This window comes from Oreochromis niloticus, linkage group LG20 (assembly GCF_001858045.2).
Source record: "Oreochromis niloticus isolate F11D_XX linkage group LG20, O_niloticus_UMD_NMBU, whole genome shotgun sequence".
NCBI classification, from domain to species: domain Eukaryota; kingdom Metazoa; phylum Chordata; class Actinopteri; order Cichliformes; family Cichlidae; genus Oreochromis; species Oreochromis niloticus.
The window spans coordinates 18,628,405-18,650,356 of record NC_031984.2 but is presented as its reverse complement, the minus strand read 5'-3'; the positions used below and the strand labels follow the sequence as shown (position 1 = coordinate 18,650,356).

General features: G+C 42.7%; 1 protein-coding gene across 11 annotated transcripts in view; it reads right to left on the bottom strand.

The window, feature by feature from the left end:
* Positions 1-169: 169 nt before the first annotated feature.
* The window catches only part of nav1a (neuron navigator 1a), a 96,651-nt gene continuing 74,868 nt past the window's right edge, over positions 170-21,952 (bottom strand). For 6 of the 11 annotated variants that reach the window (XM_025901475.1, XM_025901476.1, XM_025901477.1 and 3 more), the window contains 27 exons: positions 21,196-21,334; positions 17,347-17,650; positions 13,148-13,967; positions 12,534-13,055; positions 11,676-11,717; positions 11,270-11,418; positions 10,976-11,158; positions 10,789-10,865; positions 10,591-10,614; positions 10,322-10,399; positions 9,339-9,422; positions 8,326-8,434; positions 8,110-8,231; positions 7,956-7,964; positions 6,949-7,133; positions 6,694-6,856; positions 6,404-6,602; positions 6,228-6,316; positions 6,031-6,129; positions 5,733-5,904; positions 4,608-4,873; positions 4,366-4,517; positions 4,199-4,270; positions 3,908-4,113; positions 3,674-3,792; positions 3,385-3,573; positions 170-2,794 (listed from right to left, as the gene is read on the bottom strand). In XM_025901475.1, the coding sequence (XP_025757260.1) occupies positions 2,699-2,794; positions 3,385-3,573; positions 3,674-3,792; positions 3,908-4,113; positions 4,199-4,270; positions 4,366-4,517; positions 4,608-4,873; positions 5,733-5,904; positions 6,031-6,129; positions 6,228-6,316; positions 6,404-6,602; positions 6,694-6,856; positions 6,949-7,133; positions 7,956-7,964; positions 8,110-8,231; positions 8,326-8,434; positions 9,339-9,422; positions 10,322-10,399; positions 10,591-10,614; positions 10,789-10,865; positions 10,976-11,158; positions 11,270-11,418; positions 11,676-11,717; positions 12,534-13,055; positions 13,148-13,967; positions 17,347-17,650; positions 21,196-21,334 (4,669 nt within the window). In that variant the 3' untranslated portion in view covers positions 170-2,698. The remainder of the gene's footprint in view (positions 2,795-3,384; positions 3,574-3,673; positions 3,793-3,907; positions 4,114-4,198; positions 4,271-4,365; positions 4,518-4,607; positions 4,874-5,732; positions 5,905-6,030; positions 6,130-6,227; positions 6,317-6,403; positions 6,603-6,693; positions 6,857-6,948; positions 7,134-7,955; positions 7,965-8,109; positions 8,232-8,325; positions 8,435-9,338; positions 9,423-10,321; positions 10,400-10,590; positions 10,615-10,788; positions 10,866-10,975; positions 11,159-11,269; positions 11,419-11,675; positions 11,718-12,533; positions 13,056-13,147; positions 13,968-17,346; positions 17,651-21,195; positions 21,335-21,952) is intronic. The other 5 variants (XM_019349595.2, XM_025901480.1, XM_019349590.2 and 2 more) reach the window with 5 other exon arrangements.

Below are 21,952 nucleotides of genomic sequence, written 5' to 3'. Positions count from 1 at the left end.
AGAAAAAAAGTTGCGTACCTTTAACTCAGGTAGCACACCTGTCGATAATTAAACTGATAATTAAGAAATCATCAGATACATCAGAGAGTGGTCGTTCAACTTAATTGAGTAGTGGCCCATTAGCACCCCCTAGTGGATTATAAAGAAACAACAGGTAGAAAACAGGTAGTGATGTGATGAATGGCATGACTTTATTGTAACAACTGCTCAATGTTAGACATATGGGATTTAATGTGGTTATAGAGACATGCCATACAACCTTTACTGAGCCCACTTTTAAGCCAAGTGCTCCTTCCTGCTGGAGGAAGACAATACAACCACAGAGGACGCTCATTTTCTGCATACGCGGGCCCAACTTTCTCTTAGATCTCTCTTTAAGTGATTGTTGTCGCAGACGCAGTGACTATTTACAGTGTTTTACAATAGTGATGTAATGTACAAAAGAGGAAAAACAAAACATCTTTACAAATATTTGCATAAGAAAAAACACAAAAAAACCCCACATGTCTGCTCTTAAAAACAATGTGAAAAAGAGGAAGATATCCAGTTATTTAAAAATCCCTCCCGTGATAAGGTTTAAGTGCGGTAGGTCCAATGAAAGGAAACTTTGGAAACACACCAGGGATACATGCATCAACATTACATCTCTAGGCTTGCATCTGTTCTCACGCAGCTTCCCACTTCTCAGGCAACTCCCTAACGACGACAAGACCTTCAAGCTTAAGTTGAAGATGGTGTCAAATCGTGCAAAGCAGCCTAGTCATGATACACATTCATATTCACTGCAGTTTACTGACACACACATCATCTTAACTTACAGCTTATCACATTGACTGCCAGTCAAAGGCTCCAAATATATCAATAACCCACTCGAAACCCAAATCTGGGCATTAAAGTGATGACATGGAAGTGACATCAGAGTAGGTCAGCGGAACTAGTTATGTTCCCTCTAGATTGAGGCCTCTGTGTGGTAGATCAAAGCAGCTTTTCAGGCCAAATTGTGTTTCAGGCACAGATAGACTTAGGCATCGTGCCTCTACTTTACAGCAGTAGAGGAACATCTGGGCAGAGTATGGCAGTCTGAGGTACTTCAGGGTCAAGCTAAGGGTTTTAAGAGTATCCCAACAACCTACAGTTTCCTCCTCTTACACCGCTCTTTATACTTTCTCACTTTATCTCAGTTAACAGTCAAGATGTGAGCAATAAATACTGTCATCTACTACCTCTAGCATATTTCATGTGCAAACCAATGAAGAAACAAAACGGGAGGAAGTCACATTAAAATATTAACATTAATCAGTATTTCCTGACGGTAACTCAAACCATGTGAGAAAAGAAAACTGACAATTAACAGAAAGTCACGTTTTAATCAAAAACTGGAAGTAAAGGAAAGAGGAAGGAAAATGTTACGGCTATTTTTTGCTAACGTTTTCTGCTTCTGCTTCAGGGATGATGACACAGGTGATAAATGTCGGCATACAGGCGATCACTGAAGATGACTCAGTACAAAAAATCCTACAAAATCAAGACTTTGAGAGCTGTGTCGTCAGCTATTACAAGAGAAGTCTGTGTTTTAAAACTGATATCTAAATACAGAGTATACGCAAGCATAGCCAGAAACGGTGCTCAATAAACAAGCAGGTTGTGGGTGTTTTTTTTCTTCGATTTTTTTCTCTGTCTGTGTTTATAATTCAGTACATTGACTTCCTGTGGTTATAATATCAGCATAACACTGGTTACTGAGTCCACGTACGATGACATTCTCTTTACAGAGTCAACCCAAAATTAAATCATCATTCATTTCAGTTTTCACCCCATGCACGTTGCTCTTTACAGCTTCGCAGTTCTGTTTATTCGATAAATGACAAAATGGCAGAACTGAAAAGAAGAAAACATTCAAGGCCTTTTTCATAGTTGTGTTTTTGAGTGTGCGTTATATTCTACCAAGCACCTTTAGTGAGACTGAAAGCGCACCATGAAGAGAAGAGGCAGGCATCAATAGATGCTGCCATCTGGAGGATTTACTAATGAACTGCATGATTTGGCCAAGCTGATCCCCCCCATTTGATACACAGTCACTGACACGGCCTCCTAAAATCCAATTATTACAAGTAAAAAAATAAAGTGCATTTTGGCTGTAGTCAAGTGCTGTTCCTACTTTTTGGGGAGTGATCGGACTCTGTTTTTCTGTAGTTTGCTTTCCTGAAAAGACGCATGTGCCTCCAAAATAAACCTATAAGCACCAATAGTTGTTGTGAGGGTTGCGGCAGTAAAAAACAAAAAAACAAAAGAAAATAAAGGGAACAAATATTCAACGGGGTTATAGGTCATAATTTGTTTTATACTATTTTGGTGACCATGCACTTGCAGATTCAACAACAGCCCATCTGATACCAGCTGAGAGCAGAAGGGAGAAAAGACACCATCTTTCCCCGTCGTGATCATCGCAGCTTCCTATCAAAGCGGTTTCATCGTCTTTCCAATGTTCAGATATCCGGGAGGAGCAAACCCGTTGTCCACTGTCCATAATCCTCCTACTCCCTCTCCCTCTCTCTGTAGATTCTTTACATTTAGCTTTGTAATTGCTCACTGAGCACACATTAAAGTTCATTTTGGAGTCTTTAAATTCTCATTTGAACTGCATTTGTGAGAGCCGTACTGTAGAGTCAACAGTTCCTTAGCTTTATTGACAGTCTACTCAGAGTGTAGCCTGCAGAGTGGGATCAAGACTGCCTTCCCTCTCTGGAGACTCTATGCAGTTGGCCGACTCCTGGAGTTTCAGCAGCATGGCCATCTGTGGAGCAGGAGGAGACACAGAAGAAGAGTTAGCCACAGAGAAGATTGCTAGACATGTGTTCTCCCCCTGTGGTTAGATTTGGCTTTGCATATATGAAATATGGCTTGAAAAAGAGATTAAGTTATTGAACTTTTAATCCAATAACTGCTCTGCCAGCATTGTGCACGGTGGCTTTTTGACTGTCTAAAAAGAACTGAATGTTTGTAATCAGGCTCTCTTTTCTTATGTGTTTTCTAATGCTAAAGACATATTTTCTGTGTCAGAATAAAAGGACTCAGTTGAGGAAACAATCGCAGGACATTCAGTACATTTATTGAGAATTTAGTACTGATAGACAGTTTTAAACATTTCTGTGAGTATTGGAGCATGATGGCGCGGTTACAGTGAGCTGCTAGATGAGGTGTTGCAGGCTCTACACTCTCCACACCTTTCGCAACAGAAACTTTTTTTGCACCATGGTCAATTAATGATTCACAGCCTTATTGAAACAATGTCAATTTGTTGGTATTCCCTCCGGTATTCTCCACTCAGCAAATCAAAATTGACTAAAGCACATTTTTCATCTAGGCACAAAAGAAATCACTCACCAATGGGTCTGATTCCAGTGTGCTGGGTGGAGGTGTGTCTTTAGGAGGCTTATTCTCCTCATTGAGTGGACCTATGCTAGGAGGAGGTAGGTGAAAGAGCCTGGACTGATCCTGCTGTGCGTTTGGCCAAGGGAGGGTGCCTCTCACCCACTCCACCGGATCCTCCCATACTGATTTATGCCCATGGACCTGACAGGAAAAGACAAGTCCATAGCAAAAACAGTATTGTTATAGAGGGGTTATTGTTTGTTCCACTAGTGTTACATTTTGGAAATGCGTGCATATTCACCTTAATGCCATCTTTGGCTCCTTCCTGCAAGTACGGTATGATTGAGTGGTTCCACAAGTCAATGAACCACTGCCTGAACTCTGCCACTGACACTGGGCATGACAGGAAAAAGCAGGGACCTGGAGGAGGCGGTGTTTTTTGTTAACAAGTCTTTATCCTAATAACTTTATCATGACAAACTCTCTCCCAAGTACCCAAGTCAGACTTTGCTGACTCTGTCTGCTAATATCTCACCTATGAGGAAGTCTGAAGTACTGTGTTTCTCCAGGAAGGCGTGCAGATGGTACCAGAGCTGAGGGATCCAGTCGAGAACATGGAGGAGCTCCTGGTGGCGTGCCAAGTCCTGCTCCTCGTTCTGGTAAGCCTCTACAGCTTTACGGTGCAAGTACCTCAGCAGAAACCCATTTGCTGGTTCTACGTTGTTGGAGAACATCACCATCCTGTGGCAATATGCAAGAATTACTTATTTTCTGCGTAAGAGTTAAACAGGGTAACGGGGTATACTTTATCCAGTCCTCTGCCTACCTGAAGCTAAGGTGCAGCCCGTGGTTAGATGTCATTTTCACAGGTTGATTGGTCGTTCCAATTATGTACGGACTGAAACACCAACAGAGAAAATCTCGTTATTCTTTGATTAAACAAATTGTATTTGAATTCTTTGGTGAAATACAATAATTCTCAAAGTCCCTTACCATTTGTGATACTTGCAGGTGAGCGCTCCATTAACAAGCTCAGTGATGGCCGCTGAATCGCTAATATCATCGATGATAACAACCAGGGGAAGTTCCCCTCCACACTCTCTGTCAATCTGATTTGCTAGATTTGACAGATACAACTGCAGCTCCTGTTAAAAGGTGAACACATATTTTCATACTTGCCTGTGAAAGAAAAAGAAACAAAAAAACCCCACCAAAACTCCTTAATCAGATTTTACCTTCTGTGATTGACGGTGCATGTTGAATGTGATAGCAGGGCTGCGACCCAGGAGACCTGGCTCGTGGCCGGCTTCAGTCGAGTCAGTCCGGCTGCGCTGCAGGAGGTAGTGGGCCAGACGCTGAGCTAGGTAAGTCTTTCCTGTCCCGCTAGGCCCAGACAGAACAAGGCGCCTGTGCTTCATCAGCAGGCTGATATAGTGCAGCATCATGGGCTTAGGAATCAGAGTCTCAAACACCAGTGAGTCAACACATTTTTCCCGGAGACCTGAAGAGTTTCAGACACAGGGGGAGGATGAGCAGGAGGACGTATGTAGCATTTACTACAGAATAACAATACACACATAAAAACTGCATCTATTAAAAAAAATAAACAAATAAATAACTAAACTGTCTAATTTTATACTAGATCCAGTACTTAAAAAAATTACATCAGTTGGGGGCTTAACCTTCAACATGAAAATAGTCATTTTAGCCCCTCCGACCAAACAATAGAAAAGGGGCTTTTTTTTTTTCCTGTCAAAGCTTGCAGGAACCACAGCGAAGGTCACGGGTTGCCAAACCCTGGTCTAGATAAACCATCACATGCTTTCATTATACTGCCAAAGTCCTACTTTTGTCTTGTGGCTATTTAATAGCACTCTGGCATCTAAGACCCTCAAGCCAACCATTTAACATTTACAAAATAGGCCTCAGATTACATTAAAAATATGTGTAAGATTCCTAGAGACTAGCAGAATGTAAAAGGTAATAAGCCACGTGATTAAGTTAAGAAAATAGACGTCAATAAGAGTTTTGAATACAATGTTTCAAAGCAAAACAAACTGTTTTCAGCTCAATTTTTATTCATATAGTGCAAATATTGCAACAACTTTTACCTCGAGCTGCTTTGTATTCAAAGGTAAAGACCCTATAACAATACAAAGAAACCCAAACAATCAAAAAACTCCATATGAAGCAAGCACTTGGCAATAGTGAGAAGGAAAAACTCTCCACCACTCTGACCACTCCACTCCAACCAACTCTGGGAGGGGCAGCCATCCGCTGCAACCGGTTGGAGGGGAGGGGAGGGAGACAGGACATGGAAAAAAAAAGCAATAGCATTGAATGCACTTATATCTGCTAACCTTTCAAAGTGACAAAAATACGAGCAGGACCATTGCCAAGACATCGATAAGGTGAGCCTTGGGGTTTGTCCCCTCCAATCACCCTCAGCTTGCCCTGGGTAAACTGGTACATTTGCAGGGAGTCACTGGTCAGACCCAAGCTGGCTGTCGGGTCCACTTGATTTAAATAATCCTAAACAAAGAATAAATATATCGCAGTTAAAATTTTACGGTTGAGCAAACAAATCACAGCCAGGCTACTGAACCACAAATGTCCACTCAATAAAAAAGGAGACCAGATTTACAAGACAAGACTTACTTTGAAGGTCTTGGCTATGAGGGAGTCGAGACAAGGCCAGTCAGTCCTCGCATTAATCAGTACTGAGCCAAGGTAGTACTCTTGCTGCTGTTTACCATCCTACAGATAGAGAAGAAACAGATGCTTAATTTCCAGATTGTCCAGTTAAAGCTTGACATTATCGGACATTGTGAGTAATAAAAGTGTTCCACGTCTACCTCTGTTTGGTCTCCAATACGGACCAGCAGACGTGCACACACTTCTTCACGCTGAGAAGACACACCAAGCGTGTCACCTTGAGACACTTCTGCAAGAGAGGAGGAAATGAGGAGTAGATGCACGCTGCACTCCTTTATGAGTTAAACATCGTTTTAAGGCTTTGTTAGTCTCTGACCTGGATCTTTACAATCATTCAGACTAAGGCTGAAGGATTTGGTGAGGGACATGCTCATTGGCTGCCTCAGAGAGGGCCCCAGGAGGGACGCCAGGCCTGAAGGCTGGGATGTGGAGGAGGTGGGGCCAGAGCCAGGGAGGTGATGCTGGGTTCCTGTTTTTAAATTGACATTTTCTGCCTTCAGGTTCTCCACCGTCGACTGAAACATGAGCAGAATAAAGCTTTAAATTGTAATAACAGCTTTGCAGACAGGTAACTGAACAAAGACACATGCAGTAGGCCAAACAAACCTGCATGTTTTTCATGGCTTCTCGGAGCTGCTCCAGCTGATGTGCAGAGTCTAAGGCTTCAAGTCGAATATCCGTCAGTTCCCTCTCTTTCACCCAGAGCTCTGAGCGCAACTCTGATACTGCGCTTTCCTCGGCGTCTCCCTCTTCTGTACTTTCCATGATCCTGGAAAAAGCCGAGGAGCTCTTATAAGAAATTTTCACAGTCTGCCATCTCACTGCTGAGCTATGCGGTGGAGTAGGTGTTTGTGTACTCACACAGAGGAGGTGGCTGAAGCTGAGGTTTTGAGGGAAGGCAGCATGCAGTCTTCTCCTTCTCCCCCTTCATGAGGCATCTTGGGAGAGTTGGGAGCTGAGGAGTCGGGGGTTGCAATTTCCTCAATGTCAGAGTATGTTTTGGAGCCTTTCTTAATGCTGAATGCTTTGTTGAAGGAGCTCCTCAGCTATATAGAAACAGAAGAGATAAACTGATATAAAACAGTCAAACAATGACTTCACATTACTGCATTCATAACTGGAAAGAAAAAAAAGAGGGAATAGTTAGAACTGTTAATGTGACACATGCTAAGTATAAAGAGAGTATAAAAAAATAAAGAAATAGTTTGTCATTTTTCACTTCAAATAAAAGCCACCCCCCCCCCCAATCTGTCATGTACAGAGTTTCGTTTTTATATAAAATGCATAAACAAGATATCATCATGTGCATTTGTAAATCTCACAGAGCAGAATATTTGTACCTTTGGCCAGGCCAGCCTTTGTTTTAAACTAAGCAGCTGGTGTTAATCAAAAAACAAAAAAAGAGCCTTTCCCAAAATGACAAACTACCGCTTTGAACTTTCAGTCATTTTCTGCAACTGAGTCCAAGTTACAATCCGTTTTCTGCACTTAGACTTAGCAGCTGGTTTAGTAAGGGTTACATGGTGAAATAAAAAGTCATGTATTCTTACACAGGGATAAAATACAGGATAAAGTATGATGTAACAGGGGAGAAACGTAATTGAAAGATGCGTTAAATAAACTCGATGATTAAGCCTGAGTGCTTCACTTCTTACGGAACATCATTTCTGCTGCTAGCCACTCTAACCGAATTACGGCCATCTATTCAAATGAAATGGTCACATAAGAGGCAGCCAATCAGCAGTGTGGGAGGCCAGTCAGCAGAGATGGAGGGTACTCGAGGACTGTGTTGCACTTTTAGATGGTCCATCATGCTGTATGACAGGAAATTAATAGAGGTTTTATAGAAACGCAATGACTGAACTCACCTCGAAGACCTAAAAGAGCAGAATAACACAACACAAAGGAGGGAAAGACTGGTCATACTTCATCCACGCTGCTTTGTCATTTTCATCAAGGAGAACAAACACAGACACAGACCATGCAGCGAGAATAATATAAAGTCTCGCAAACAGCTCCTACCCAGCTTTTTTTCTTCTTCTTCTTAGCATCTTGGTCCTTCAAGCTGCCCACGCTGGACATGCTGGTCAAACTGTTCAGACTGGAGATGCTCTCACATGAATTCTGACGTCTGATACACAGATCTGGAAAAAAGATAAAGAGAGAAAAAGAATTTTTTTAAACTGAGTGCTGTGGAGTGAGAGAGAGATAAAAAGATAACCTGAATAGTTTACAGACCTTTGCTGTTATCTGGGTTGTTTAAGGCTCCTTGTATGACAGCCTGGGCTTCGTCATTCCTGGCCTTCAGAGCATCAATGGTCTCCCGGAGCTCCACCAGCTCAGAGTCCTGCACAAACATGAAATAAATGTCACAGAATTGGTTTGAGGAAGACTTGCTTGTATCTGCTTTGAAAATTGAGCCGAGTGATAGCTTGTACTTGTCTAGTTATCAAGTTATCATCCAAAAAATACTCTATTTTCATTTTACTGTTTTTTTTATAACTGGGGATTTTGTACTGTAATAAATGAAAAATAAGGTTTGAATTTAAAAATCATGAATACTTTCATTCAATAACTTGAATATGTTATGTTATGTAGTGGGAGTGAGCGTTTAGTAATGCACTTCAACTCAAACCAATGCAATGTGAAAAGTTCAAAAGGACAAGGACAACAGTGCCGCTTATTGTCTGCTAAAGTCGATGCCACTGCACTCTAAATAGAGCCGCCCAGCCCATCTCCTCAAGGTTAAAGAGTCTGTGCTTTGGGCTGAACTGCACAGGTCAGTGCACTGGCACAAACAACAAAGACCTTTTTCTGGAGTGGTCTAGACAGGGCTTTCAGAGGGAGCAGCAAGGCATGAAGCACTGAGAGAGACTCTTCACATATACACGCATGCTCACACTAAACACCTCAGGCACTGATCGATTCTTTTACACCAAAACACACAAAGGCAGAAGAATGCAGGAATGTGATGTTTACTTTAGGTGCACATGCAAACTGTTCGAGTCTCGCTTATCATTCAGCCTTTAGAGATTTTTAACACACTGATCCTCCTTCTCTCACACCGAGTCTCCCTGCAGGACTGCAGCCAAGGGCCTCTAACCTAGATTCAGCTCCCACTGCAGGATTTGATCAAAGTCACCTCCGTGTTAGCTCTTAGCCGAGTGCTCATGAGAAATTTGTGGTGGTGGAACGCAGCTGGAGCTCAGGTTTTTGTTTGTTTGTGCTTGAAAGCGGGGCTGGGATGTTACCTTCTGTTCGTGGCTTAGCGACAGGCTCTGCAGCCGCGCGGTCATCAGTGCCAAACTTTGCTCAAAGGCGGCCACCAGGTTTGCCTGTTTAGAAAAGACGAGAGACAAAAACAACAATTTATATTAAACTCAATTTTTCATTTAAATTTGTCTATATCAGGATATCAACAACATGTAGATGAACTGGGATTTATTTATATGACCGATTCGACAGAGCATCGTTTAAAGCAGACATTACGCATAGAGGGACAGATTGAATGGATTTTGTCTGACCCTTTATCCCTGCATAAGAAGTGCTAAAAAGCTGAATGAGGCACAAAGGCTGAACAGGATGTCGTCTGTGCAAAATTCCCCTCCTCCCTAATCTTCTTCTCACACACACCCAATTTAGCCCAGAGGAGGAAGAGAAAATTACTTTCTCTATTCTCCTTTACAGAATGTATTAACACAGTAAAATAATGGATTCAGCCCAGTCATTAATCCAGCACATAATCATGCTGTGTTTCGTGCATCTGTTCTGCACATTCACTGCCCTCACATAAGAAGGTCAAACAATGTGAAAAAATGGTGGGGTGCACACGCACCGAGTGATTGATGTCTCCCGCATGAAGCGGTGCATAATGCCTGCATTTTATTGCTGCAATCAGATGCATTGAAAATGCTGACTGGATAGTTATATTGAAACAAGAGAGGAGGAAGGAGCGAGGCACATGCGAACGTGTGTGTAGTGAAGCTAAGTGGCCTTTTAGAGGGGAAGATTAGCATTACTTAGACTCAGCAAAGATAAGAAACATTCTGAAAGTGCAGAGAGATGATCTATGACCGACATGACACAGGTTCTCTCTCTCTCTTCGCTTTTCTATAAAGGGTAAATTACTTGAATAGTGTGATATGCAACTGTGTCACCAAAAAGGAAGTCTCACAATAAAAAAAGAAAGGCTTAATATGCTTTATGCAAAAGAGCATAGACAAAAAGTACATACGTTTGTCGTGAGCTGTGTCGTTAAGTTAGAAACCTTCTCCTGCGATGACTCCAGCTCTCTTCTCAGCTTGCGGATTTGCTGTGAATAAAAGCAGGAATGTTCCAATTATAAGACAGCCGAGGTCACTAAACTTGACATTACGCAAGTGAGTGGATGGTGCAGATGACATGACTGACAGGCTTGTTCTCCGACAGACAACAAGGATGAGAGTGGATGGGAAAGGGGAAAAAAAACAGCTGAGTAGAAAGAGCTGGACAGAAAACACTTACCTCTCCCTGAATCCTTTCCTCAGCCTTGGACAGCATAGGGGATAAAAGTAAAGATGTTAGGAAAGACACAGAGACGAGAGGAGTGGGGCCTAATAAGGTACAGGGTACAGTTTCAAGTGTTTAAAGAGTGAAATAAGAGGAAAGCGTCATTGCACCAACATACATCCACACATACAGCATACGCTGAGCTGTAGCTACCTGAGTCTGCATGCTGCCCAAACTCACCGAAGAGTAGCTTGATGAGTTGGATGCCAGGGAGAGTACAGAGCCATGAACTGCAACATAAATAAGAGTAACACACACAAAGAAAAACAAATCCATTAGAACTGAGATGAAGTCAAACAGATCCTACTTATCAGATGACAAAAACATTCAGAAAAATCACCATCTTCATTTGACTCCCTGTCCCTGAAGGATCCGGAGCGAACCATTCCCATGCTGCGGGGACGTTCAGCCAGTGACACCGTGCTGCCCAGAGGCGATGCCCCGTACAGCTCCATAGAGGCATCATGTGTCGGGATGCTGTTGGATCGAGTCATCCTCGGTGGGCCGCCGACCGGGCTTGGCACTGTTATAAGAAATAGAGTTACCAATGCTCTGCAATACACATCAAACAAACGTATGCATGTCAGTATTTATCATTTGCCTTTATAGTGTGTGTGCTTGTGTATCTACGCACCCATGCTGGTCTTTGAGGTGCGGGGCAGGGAGGTGGGTGACGACAGCAGTGGAAGAGTGAGCGAGTCGGTCATACTAAGAATAGTATGAGAGTGCCTCCTCTCTCCTTTCTCCTTCCCATCCTCCTCGATCTGGGAGGCACTGCTGAAACTACAGAGTTAATGGACCAAGTCAGTGCTGGCGATGGGAAAAGTCAGCTGAATATCTCGACTACCAAAACACACAATATGCTACTAGCAGGGCTCATTGAGAGGGAAATGAGCAGTAGGAATTATGTTTTACAGTGCTGTGGCCAAGATCCACATAATCTGCCACACAAAGAGCATCTTATCAATCACATCTCTGTGTTTGTGCGTGCAATTTGAACAAAAAACACACATTTAAAGTTTGTGTGTGGAACTACTTACCTTAAACCTTTCTTTGGCAGCGTGTTTCTGTCTCTCTGAGAGCTGTGGAGATTAAACAGTGTCATTAGTTAATCACTAGTGCAGGGAGTTATTAGACTCAAGTACAGACAGCAGGCACAAAGAAACGCAGTAAGACTGGAAGATAGGCAGTGTCAGCTAGTAATTATGACTTCAGTCAGTAGGCCTGGTACAACACTGATAACAGCCCTGCAGTAATAACAGCCCAGCAAGCCTCAGTATATCTCTCTCTCTGCTTTAGTGTGTGTGTGCACTGTTTACTTTATTTGTTGGCTGAGTTTAAGAAAAATACATTTTTATTCTTCTCATTAAAAAAGGGGACAAATTATCACGCAGACTTTAGGGCTCTAAATTTGTCATATTCAACATCGCATTCAGAATGATTTGTTTTAGAGTTAAATCACCAACTTTGTTTTGATAAGATATGTTATTGTCATATCCAGACAGGGCTAGTGTAGAGAGGGTTAGTTTAAAACTCATCATCACCATCAGCACTCATCATCCAGGATGATTAAGCATGCATTGTTAAATATTTTCAATATTTTTAAGGATCTCCTCGTCATGTTGTTCTTGGTTTTTATAAATGCCCTTTGTCTGTATGACAACTACAAGCCACCTGGTTGCTCAATTCTGGGGGGGAAACTGCAGTGCAAAACAAACAGATTATCAAAGCTCTTCCACATCCCTTCTGCTTTCCTGAGCAGTGAATAAAGTTGGTGTAATTCTTCAACTGACCAAAAGGTGGAGCTACTCGGTTGCCCTCTAAACCCTGGGATAGACTTGGCTGAATATGCAGTGTGTGCAGCATTATGGATCCTGTTTGAGTAGAATTGAACTGACCTGTCTGTGAGAGTCAGTGAGACTTTACTTCCGGATGTCCAGCTAGAGGGCTGGCCGCTGTCATCGTGTCTATCTTTGACTCGGGACTCTAAAGTGGTGTAGCCTCTCGACAAATTCTCCCCCCCTTTATACTCCTCGCTCTCCTGGGGCTCTGGGGCCAGGCTCATCTGAAGCGGCAGAGACTCTAGGCTACGATGCAGCCCAGACATCCGAGGGTAGAGCAGGGGAGAGGTTCTCCCTTCATTGCTTTCTACCCCGAGGGAAGTGACCTGCCTGGGACCCAAACCTATGCCAGAACTGGAAAAGCAGGCTGAAGAGTTCACATTTAGTACAGGGGCAGGGCTGGGGGTCAGGCAAGAACTAGTGGAGTTGCCTGCTGAACCAGAGAGGTCTTGAAGCTTAGAGTAAGGAGGAATCTTAGGAGGCAAAGTGTCCTGAACCTCAGTGTCCAGGCTGTTTGAGTTCAGCTTGTCAAGCTGAGCCATCGATGGAGGTTTTGCCAGGCTACGCACTCCAGACAACCTAAAGACAGAGAAAGACAATGTTGAAGCACATGTGTATTTTATATGTGATAGTCTGTTTATGTGGGAATGGTAGGTAATGAATTTTGATACCTGTGTGTGCTGGGAGATGGGAGATCCATGCCCTTGCCGCTGCTGGGGGGCCTCAGCCCTTGTACTTTCCCTCCGTTCTCCGATGGGGTCTGAGCAGGACTTCCCTTCATAGACCCTCCCCCACACTCAGAATCAGAAACTACAGCTTTAGCTTTGGCTCTCTCCTTCTCCTTCTCTCTGTCTGTTTGATTGACGGGACTGGGGATCCCACGACCTCCTGATTTACTCAACCCTGTTCCAGAACTGTGTCCAGAGCCAGGCTCTTTGAGCCTTGAGCCCTGGGATGCTGTGACGGAGGGTTTGATGAGTCCAGAGCCAGTGTCCATGGTGGTGCTCACTGGGCGAGCTGAGCTCGGCCGTGTTAAAGTCAGGGTGCTCGTTTTTGCGGGGCGGGGCAGAGAGCGGTACTGGAGAGACGTTCTGGCAGTTGGAGACAGAAAACCACTCTGATCACTGCTCGAAACATCGAGACTCGTTTTTCGGCCTCCACCACCAGCACCTGGCTTCACAGGAATACCTGACGTTTTGGGAATTTTCCCCACAGTTGCAGAACCACTGGGTATGCCACTGCTAACTGTACTTGTTACACTGGGCGGACTTGAATTGTTTGTGCTATTACTGGTAGCTGCTGTTGGTTTCTTGAAGCCAAAGTTTCCACCAGTGGAGGGCCTGACCAGGCCGGATGGAGGTTTACGCTGCTCACCAGCTCCAGTGCCATTTCGATGGTCTTTACCAGCATCAGAGGAGGAGCGCTGAAGACTTGAAGTCTTCACTGCTAAACGGGACTTATCCATGGGCTTCCCATCAGACCTCACTGTACCTAAAGCAGAAAAGAAAAAACTTGATGAGTAGCTTGAACAGAGTAAAGTAGTGTGAAATGATGACTGAAACTAAGCAAGCCATATTAGGAGACAATATCTTATCTACACACCTACAATATCTGACTGTCAGCTGATAAAAATAAATCCCTGTCTGAGCAAGGAGACAGTTTGTAGACCAGACTCACAGCCAGCTTAACCCTCACATGCTGTTATCAGGCCGTTACTCCTCTTTTCCATCCTGATGAACTGAAAAAGTTTCCTTCTTCCAGCAAGTTTTTTCAGTGAAGTCACAGCTGTAGAGTGGTGAAATTAACATGTGCAGCATGGTTGTTGGAAAGTGGTGTTCATGTTCATGAAGCATGACTCTAGGCACTAAACTGCATCAAACACCCAACATGACTGAATTTCTCCCATCTTGGAGGCTCACTGGGGAAAGGTGAGGCAACTTAGTGAAACAGGGTCCCCCCATTTGAACATGTCCCAGTTGGTAAATTAAATGGACTTGTTTGGAAGTTATTAAGAGAATAAAAGTCTATTACACATGTGCACTGCATGCACCACCCACACAAGTCCACACTACCAACACTCTCTTAATGTGCATCTGATGGGAGTAGTTATGTGAGGTTTATATACAAGGCATTAACAGAGTCAAAGAACCGCTGTTGAATGAGACCTACCGGCATGCTGCCTGGGGACATCTGGAGACACTTAAGAGTATTTATAAACCCGCAAAAGACAGACACATAGGATCAGACACATATACCACACACACACACACACACTTGTAGTTCTTAGTGATTGGATCTTACAGAAAGGGAACACTGACAGCGCTGGGTTATTTCATATAAGTGAAAATTGGGTTTACATGTGAAATCAAAAGCTCAATCCTTTGTGTAACCGCAACGTAGCCTGTTCCATGAACACTGGGCTAAAGAAACACACACTGCTGGCATTGAGACACACTGACAAAACTCGGGCAATTGTATTAATTTTGACACAAATGAAGCCTGATTTACTGACACGGGCTTGTAGAGACAGTGAAGCTCACAGCTTCACACGGTAACACGCGTAGGAGAGGTGATGAATCACTATGTTTCTCAGCACAAGGGGCCAACATGTCTGAAGATATGGAGATGTGAGCACAACGCTCAAATTCAGAGAGACCTTTTTCAATAAAACGTCAAAAACCTGGCTTCTCTGGCTCTTAAAGGAAAGTGGCTCACATGTAAATGCTCCTTTTCTTCTTCTGCTGAATGCCACTTTGGTAAAGAGGAAAGAAGTGGAAAGATTGTATCTATGCTGTGCTCGTTACATATGGAAACCCACCCTAATACTCTTATCCGTCAATAATACCAGTCTCCCGGGACTGACCACTTTTTTTTGCATGACTCGAAAAATCTGCGGAAATCATCTCTCATCAATCATAACACCGAGACCATGTGTGACCATGTATATGTTGTTGTTAAGATACAGTATCAGTAGTTATTTGTGTGTACGTAAGAGGCTGGCGAATGTTAGCTGTAGTTTGTCTCCTGTGACAGAGGAAAAAAGACATACGACCTGTCCACAGCTCAGCGATAACATAATGATGAACACTTGAAAATATGCAGTGTGCTCAGACTTTAAAAAAAAAAAAGCTGACAAAAAACAGTTCACAAAATCATCATGCTTACTATGAGATCCTAGTATACCACACCATAACTCACAAGGATAACAGAGAAGATGCCCTTTGTGAGCGAATTGAGGCTCCACTAATATGAGCACACCAAATAAAGTCTTCATTTTTATATCAGTCATGTGGAGACAATTCACAAATTTATCTGTGAGCGCTTCACAGTTTTAACACACACCATTTTATTTTTAGAGATGACACAGTAAAGGAGATGCTTACTTTCTGAGAAGTAGCTACTGCAAAAGCGCAATATGAAAGAACGGGAGCAAACAGAGCACATAGCATGTGATATTACGTCAGTTTTATGGATAACACGGTTAGGTCACTGACAAAATTTAACAGTAGTCCTGTGAGGGCAAAACAATATCATCGGTCCTCAAATTGTAAATTAAACCTTCTCTGAACTATTTGCTCACAACTGTTTCATAAAATTCTGGGTAAAATAATCAGCAGCTAAAATGACAATTAAAATTATCATTAGCTGCTGTCTTATCTTCTACACTTACTCAAAGTATGGTCTGTGCTGTACACAGAACACATGGAATAGATAGAGATAGTATGGAAGTGTATCACACTGCTCATCCCAACATGCTGTCACTTCTTCAGAGTCGCACACTCTGCATCTCCTACAATTCCACAAAAATGCAGACGCATAACAAACGGGGCACACACACCGTGACGCACGGCACCCTGCCTAACCTCAGCGATAGACTGCGTTCTGTGAAACTCTGTCTAAGAATGATTGCTCCTCATGTGACTAAACCCTTGAGCTTCTCCGCACACCGATAAGCAACAATAAACTTTTTTTCAAATCTGTTTTTGTTCGACTTCACCGCCCGATTTATTACAGCCTCAAACTCGGCGGTGCATCGAGCAGCCACGATAGGAGATTCATACTGCTGACATCAATAACAATAACAGCCTGGCACAAAGATCACAGGCGAGTTCAACACACTTGTTTGGCATATCTGTCATTTCAACAGCTGGCAATGCAAACACAGCACCGTTCCACAGAAACAGGACTGTTTACACAGACCCCTGGCTATCTGGACTGGCACATAACACTGCAACTAATATCCTGTTGTTTCGGTTGTCTATATGTGTGCAAGTCTGTGTGTGTGTCTGTGTGTGTGCGTGTGCATACATAAACAACACACAGATGGTGTGCCCAAAAGGCAGCTGCACAATCCCCACCATTGTGCTCTTTCTGTGTGTCAGCGAGTGTGTGTTAAGTGTGATGGGTGACACTCTTTAAGGCTGGCACAATCTCAGTCATGGCTGCACTCACAGCACACATTATTAGAAGCACACACGCTCTTATAAAGGCCCTTATTTTAGTACTATAAATTCTCTCTGTTCAACACAAAAATAAAGCTTGGCTAGGAGAAGGCTATAGGAAAAAAAAACACTGTTGGTCAGTGTGTGGTGTGTGTGTGTTAGTCACTGGCTGGCAGGCAGTAAGGGTGTGGGTGGTGATGGGTGTTTGATACATGGCACCACTTTCTAAAGGCCCAGAGGGTGGGCTGCAGCTGTGGATGAAAGTGTGTGACAGAGACAGAGAGTGTGTCTGTGACTGTGTGAGTGAGAGACTGCCAGAAAGAAAGGACAGCCTGAGAAATGTGTCAGGTTAAGAAACCATTTCAAGTAAAACTATATATTCTATATATACTTTTCACACATCACAGTATTTGTGTTTTGCCACTCACCTGCCACTTTTAGCCCAGTTTGAGAGGTGTGCGTGATTGGGGAAGTGACTCCCACAGGTGGGTTTCTTCCTTTCTTCAACACATTTCCTTGACCCAGGGTTTGAGGTTTTCTCAGCTCACCCTTCCCACCTTCCGGCCCCTCCCCTTGCGGCCGGGTTTTTTTCCATTTATTAGCGGATTCGGACTTGAGGCTTCCTGTATCGTAGATGCTGCTGCCCTGGCTCTTGCGGCTGGGTTTGTTATCATCGGAGTCCCAGGACAGACCGCTCTCCACTAGAGATCTCTTCTCTGCATCTGTACGCATCTAGAGTAGAGAAGAGACAGACACATGCTTTGAGACACTGCGTCAAAAAAAAGTCTGGATAGCCAGCACGTGCAGTCTGACCAACAGAACACGTACACAGCAATTACTTTCCCTATCTAGCAGGTTTGAGTCATTTGCGCTGCCAATTTTACGCTTCTGAGGCTCATCTTTGAGTGTTTTGATTGTCTGAAAGCTGGTTTGGAGAAGAAATACGGAAAAAAAAACAAACCACATGCATCATGCCACGCTTTTAAATATGAAAAAAATAACAGACTCTTTCTTCCAGTGAGACAACAACATGGTTTTAAATGTAAAGACAGTAAAATGAAAAAATAGATCCCACAAAATAGAGTAAAGAGTGCCTCACAAGCTAAATCTAATCAGAAAACTGCACATGCATAATTGGCATCAATACATGGCCTGTCTTGCTTTTTTACATGTATGTACATGTAACTAACTAACTGTCATGTTTTTAGTTTTCAGATATGTAGCGCAGCCCTGCAGCTTTCTAGCAGTCAGACTGGATATTAAACTCACCCAGTTCTCTACCCTAAAGCCTGTGTAGTGTTCATTTGAGCCTATGTGAGAACAGCACAGGTAAAGAACTGATGATAGAAAAATCTGCTGTGTTGGAATCATATCAAGCTACAGTTTCACATTTAACTATTATATGCATTTTGGCAGTTTTTACATGTTTTTAGGTAGTGTAAACACATACAACACACGCCTGGAGGCGACTGTTGTTATGATTTGGTGCTATATAATAAATATGAATAGAACTGAAGAGTAAGTTAAACATTAAACTCAAGTTGACACCAGTTTTAAAGAACCTTACTCCTTTAACCTAGTATACTCTTATACTTCCTCTTGCAACTACTGTGAAAAATAGGCTTGGTGCTCTGGGGTGAATGACCTCTTAAAAGGTGCATTACTGGTTGCAAAAAGGAGAAATGTGACGTTCAGACAGATCCACACACACTGCCTCATCTTAAAGCCCTTTGAGCAGACAGTGCACAACTCCGTCAACCCAACGACATACAGATGTCTCGTCTCCTCAGTCTAAATCCTATTGTATGCTCTGTTTAAAAACTTCAAAAGGAGAAGTGAACTGAGACGGCTGGAAGAGAAACTGCTAAAAAAAAACAAAAAAACAAAACATATCTACACAAAGAAAGTAGACAACACTGCCTAACTATAAACCAATAAGGAAGAATGTCACATGTCAAACTACAGGACACGTGGAAATCAGGCCATTGTAAAACCAAGGTCTATTGTGTGTGAGGGTTTATGAGTTTACACAAAGACAACAGCACTTTTTACAGATTATTCTCCCACTGCAGGAGGTCGCCAGTTGAACAACGGATTAGAAAGTGTGCTTGTGTGAGAGAGAGTGTGTTTGGGACATTGCACCTGATTCTCATGATGACTCTCATGCTGAATTCCATTTTTTATTAAAACCAATAAACCCCATGGGCAGGTTTGCATGACACGAGGAGGAGCTCGGCCTGACTGTGTATTGTATATATACGTGTGTATCCTGTTTGAAAAGACCTCGCTGATAAAACACTGTCATTTCCTCACACACATTCCTTGATTATTGAAAGATGGGATGGTGGGGGTGAGATACACATCTGGCCAGATAGCTGCGACCAAATGATTAACAGAAAAACAGGCAGACAGTGAGGCAGACAGACGCATGCACAAATACACAAGGGCATGAGGAAAAACTGTATTAACTTGAGGTCTTGTTCCACCTCAACCTCCAAGTCCAGGTTTTTCTACTACCTACATATAATACAGCCTAACTCTGCACAGTCCTCTCATGAACACGTCTCTCTTTGTGCCCCCTTTCTTAGATTATCTTTCTCTACCGCCCCCATGCCTCTGCTCAGGATGTTATACAATATGTAGGAGGGAGATGAGGGATGGATTTGCCTTTGCCTTTAAGGAAATGAAAAACAACAGCAACAAACAAGGACAGGATGCAGTAATGCAGAGGAGACATGGAGACAGAGAAATGGGACACAAAGACAAAGAGAAACGCATCAGCTGAGAATGCAGAGAAGGCACGGAGCATGTGCATTATACAATGTGGGGTGCATGATGATGGGTGATGGCTGGTTGCCATGGTAATGATGCCATGGGGTGTAATGGTTGCTATGACTCTTGCAATTAGGCGTGGAGGGAGGCGCCCTGGTTCTTCCGCCTCGCTGGCCCGGATGCAGGACTGCAGATGGCCCTGTGTGTATGTGTGCAGATGGCTTCGCTTTAGACCTGTCCTACAGTATATGGGTAAAGACAAAGCCTCTGCTCTCAGCATCCCTGCACTTTGGTTGCTATGGTTACACTGATTCCCCCTGTCTCACTCGCTGTCTCGCTCCCTCTAAAAACCCACCACTTCAGTCACATAAACCACACTGCGGAGGTGTGACCTAAATCAGACAGTCGGGGAACACACACACACACACACACACACACACACACACACACACACACACACACACACACACACACACACACACACACACACACACACACACACACACAGAGTTGGAACCCATATAGCTACAGATGGATCTTGACGAACTCAGCCAGGCTGTAAACAGGATTTTAAGCAGAGGTCATTGGTCCCAAATGCTTCCATCACCGCAATAAATTCTACGGACTGCAGCATACATACAGCATATAAATGCATAGCGAGAACAACCATGATCATTCAGAATAGTTACTCCTAGCTCCAAGCTGTGAAGCTAAATATACCACTGAACTAAGCCACAACTACAGAATCGGCTCAATCCAGTGGATTTAAAATCCTAGCTAGCAATGAGTATCTTACTATTTTAGGTCATAATTTGAGTACAATACTTAAAAGATTTTCAAAACACCTAAAATTATTACGGATTAGTCCACTAGCTAGTCTTTGGTTAGACTAAAAGAAAGGAAACATTTAATAGGTGTTCCTCTTTTTCCAGCCAAACTGAATTTGACACTCCTCCACTAGTTGAACATGTTTCTAATGTATCTGAAAAATTCAGCTTTTAACAAGTGAGTACTTCATATATATATATATATATATATATATATATATATATATATATATATATATATATATATATATATATATATATATATATATGAAATATATATATATATATGAAATATATATGAAATATATATATATATATGAAAAGAGAGACACGCCATGGAGCAGTGCAGTGTGTTTGCGGCAAACTTTGATTGCTGCAGATGTGACAGATATTATGGGCGTGTGCAGAATAACTAATGAGGCTTTGTCTGTGATGCCAGGGTCCTGCTGCCTGCTCTGTGTGTGTGTGTGTGTGTGTGTGTGTGTGTGTGTGTGTGTGTGTGTGTGTGTGTGTGTGTGTGTGTGTGTCCTCTGTACACTGACAAAGTGTGCGCATTCAATACCTTTGTTGTTTAACAGCTTAATCAATACTACTGTAGTCAGTGCACGCACTTCTTATCCGTCTGTGTCAAACAGTTGCGCGTCTCTATTTTGTGTGCTGTGTTTGTGTGTCACTTACCACAATGCTTGAGTTTCTGCGGGAGCCAATGGGAGTGGTAGGAAGGGAGTTGAGAGTGGGACTCGTGTTGAACTCTTCAGAGCTCAGGTTGTCTGAACCGTCGCTCAGTCCACTGCTGATGGAACTGCTCTCATCCCAACTAAAAGAGATCATGACAAGGAAAATATGTCAGCTAACATTAATTTGTAAAGTAATTCCCTTCTTAAATGCTTAAAATAAAAAGGGAAGAGGATCTGGATTTCCTAGCGTACAGCAATAATAAACATAAAAGTAATATAAAAACTATTTTAAAGACAATATTTACAGACACTTTGAAAATAGCTCAAGTAAAGGATTCAATAGTTTTTACATGAAATAACCTTATGAAACCATATGTAATAAGAGAGAAAAATGAACTGTGTATGTTCTAAATATATATATGAAACATCAATTTTGTAATGTTAAAACAGACGGAGTTTATTACTCCTGTCTTGCACTTTTAAATATGCATCACTTTTCTTTTTTACCACTAGTTGTCCTGACATTCTGAGGCGACTTCCATTCTAAATGAGCACAGCTGCACGCTGTGTCAGTGAAGAAGTGCTTGGCTGGCAAACAGTCTGATAAAGGAGCACATCATTTAAAAACACCATCATCTATGATCAAAGGTGTGATAATTTCATCATTGTTACAAAAGCTTTTCTTTATTAAGTGCAAGTCTGTGACTGTGCTACAATAACTAGGTTAAACCCTGATGGATTACAGAGCTGCGCTCCTA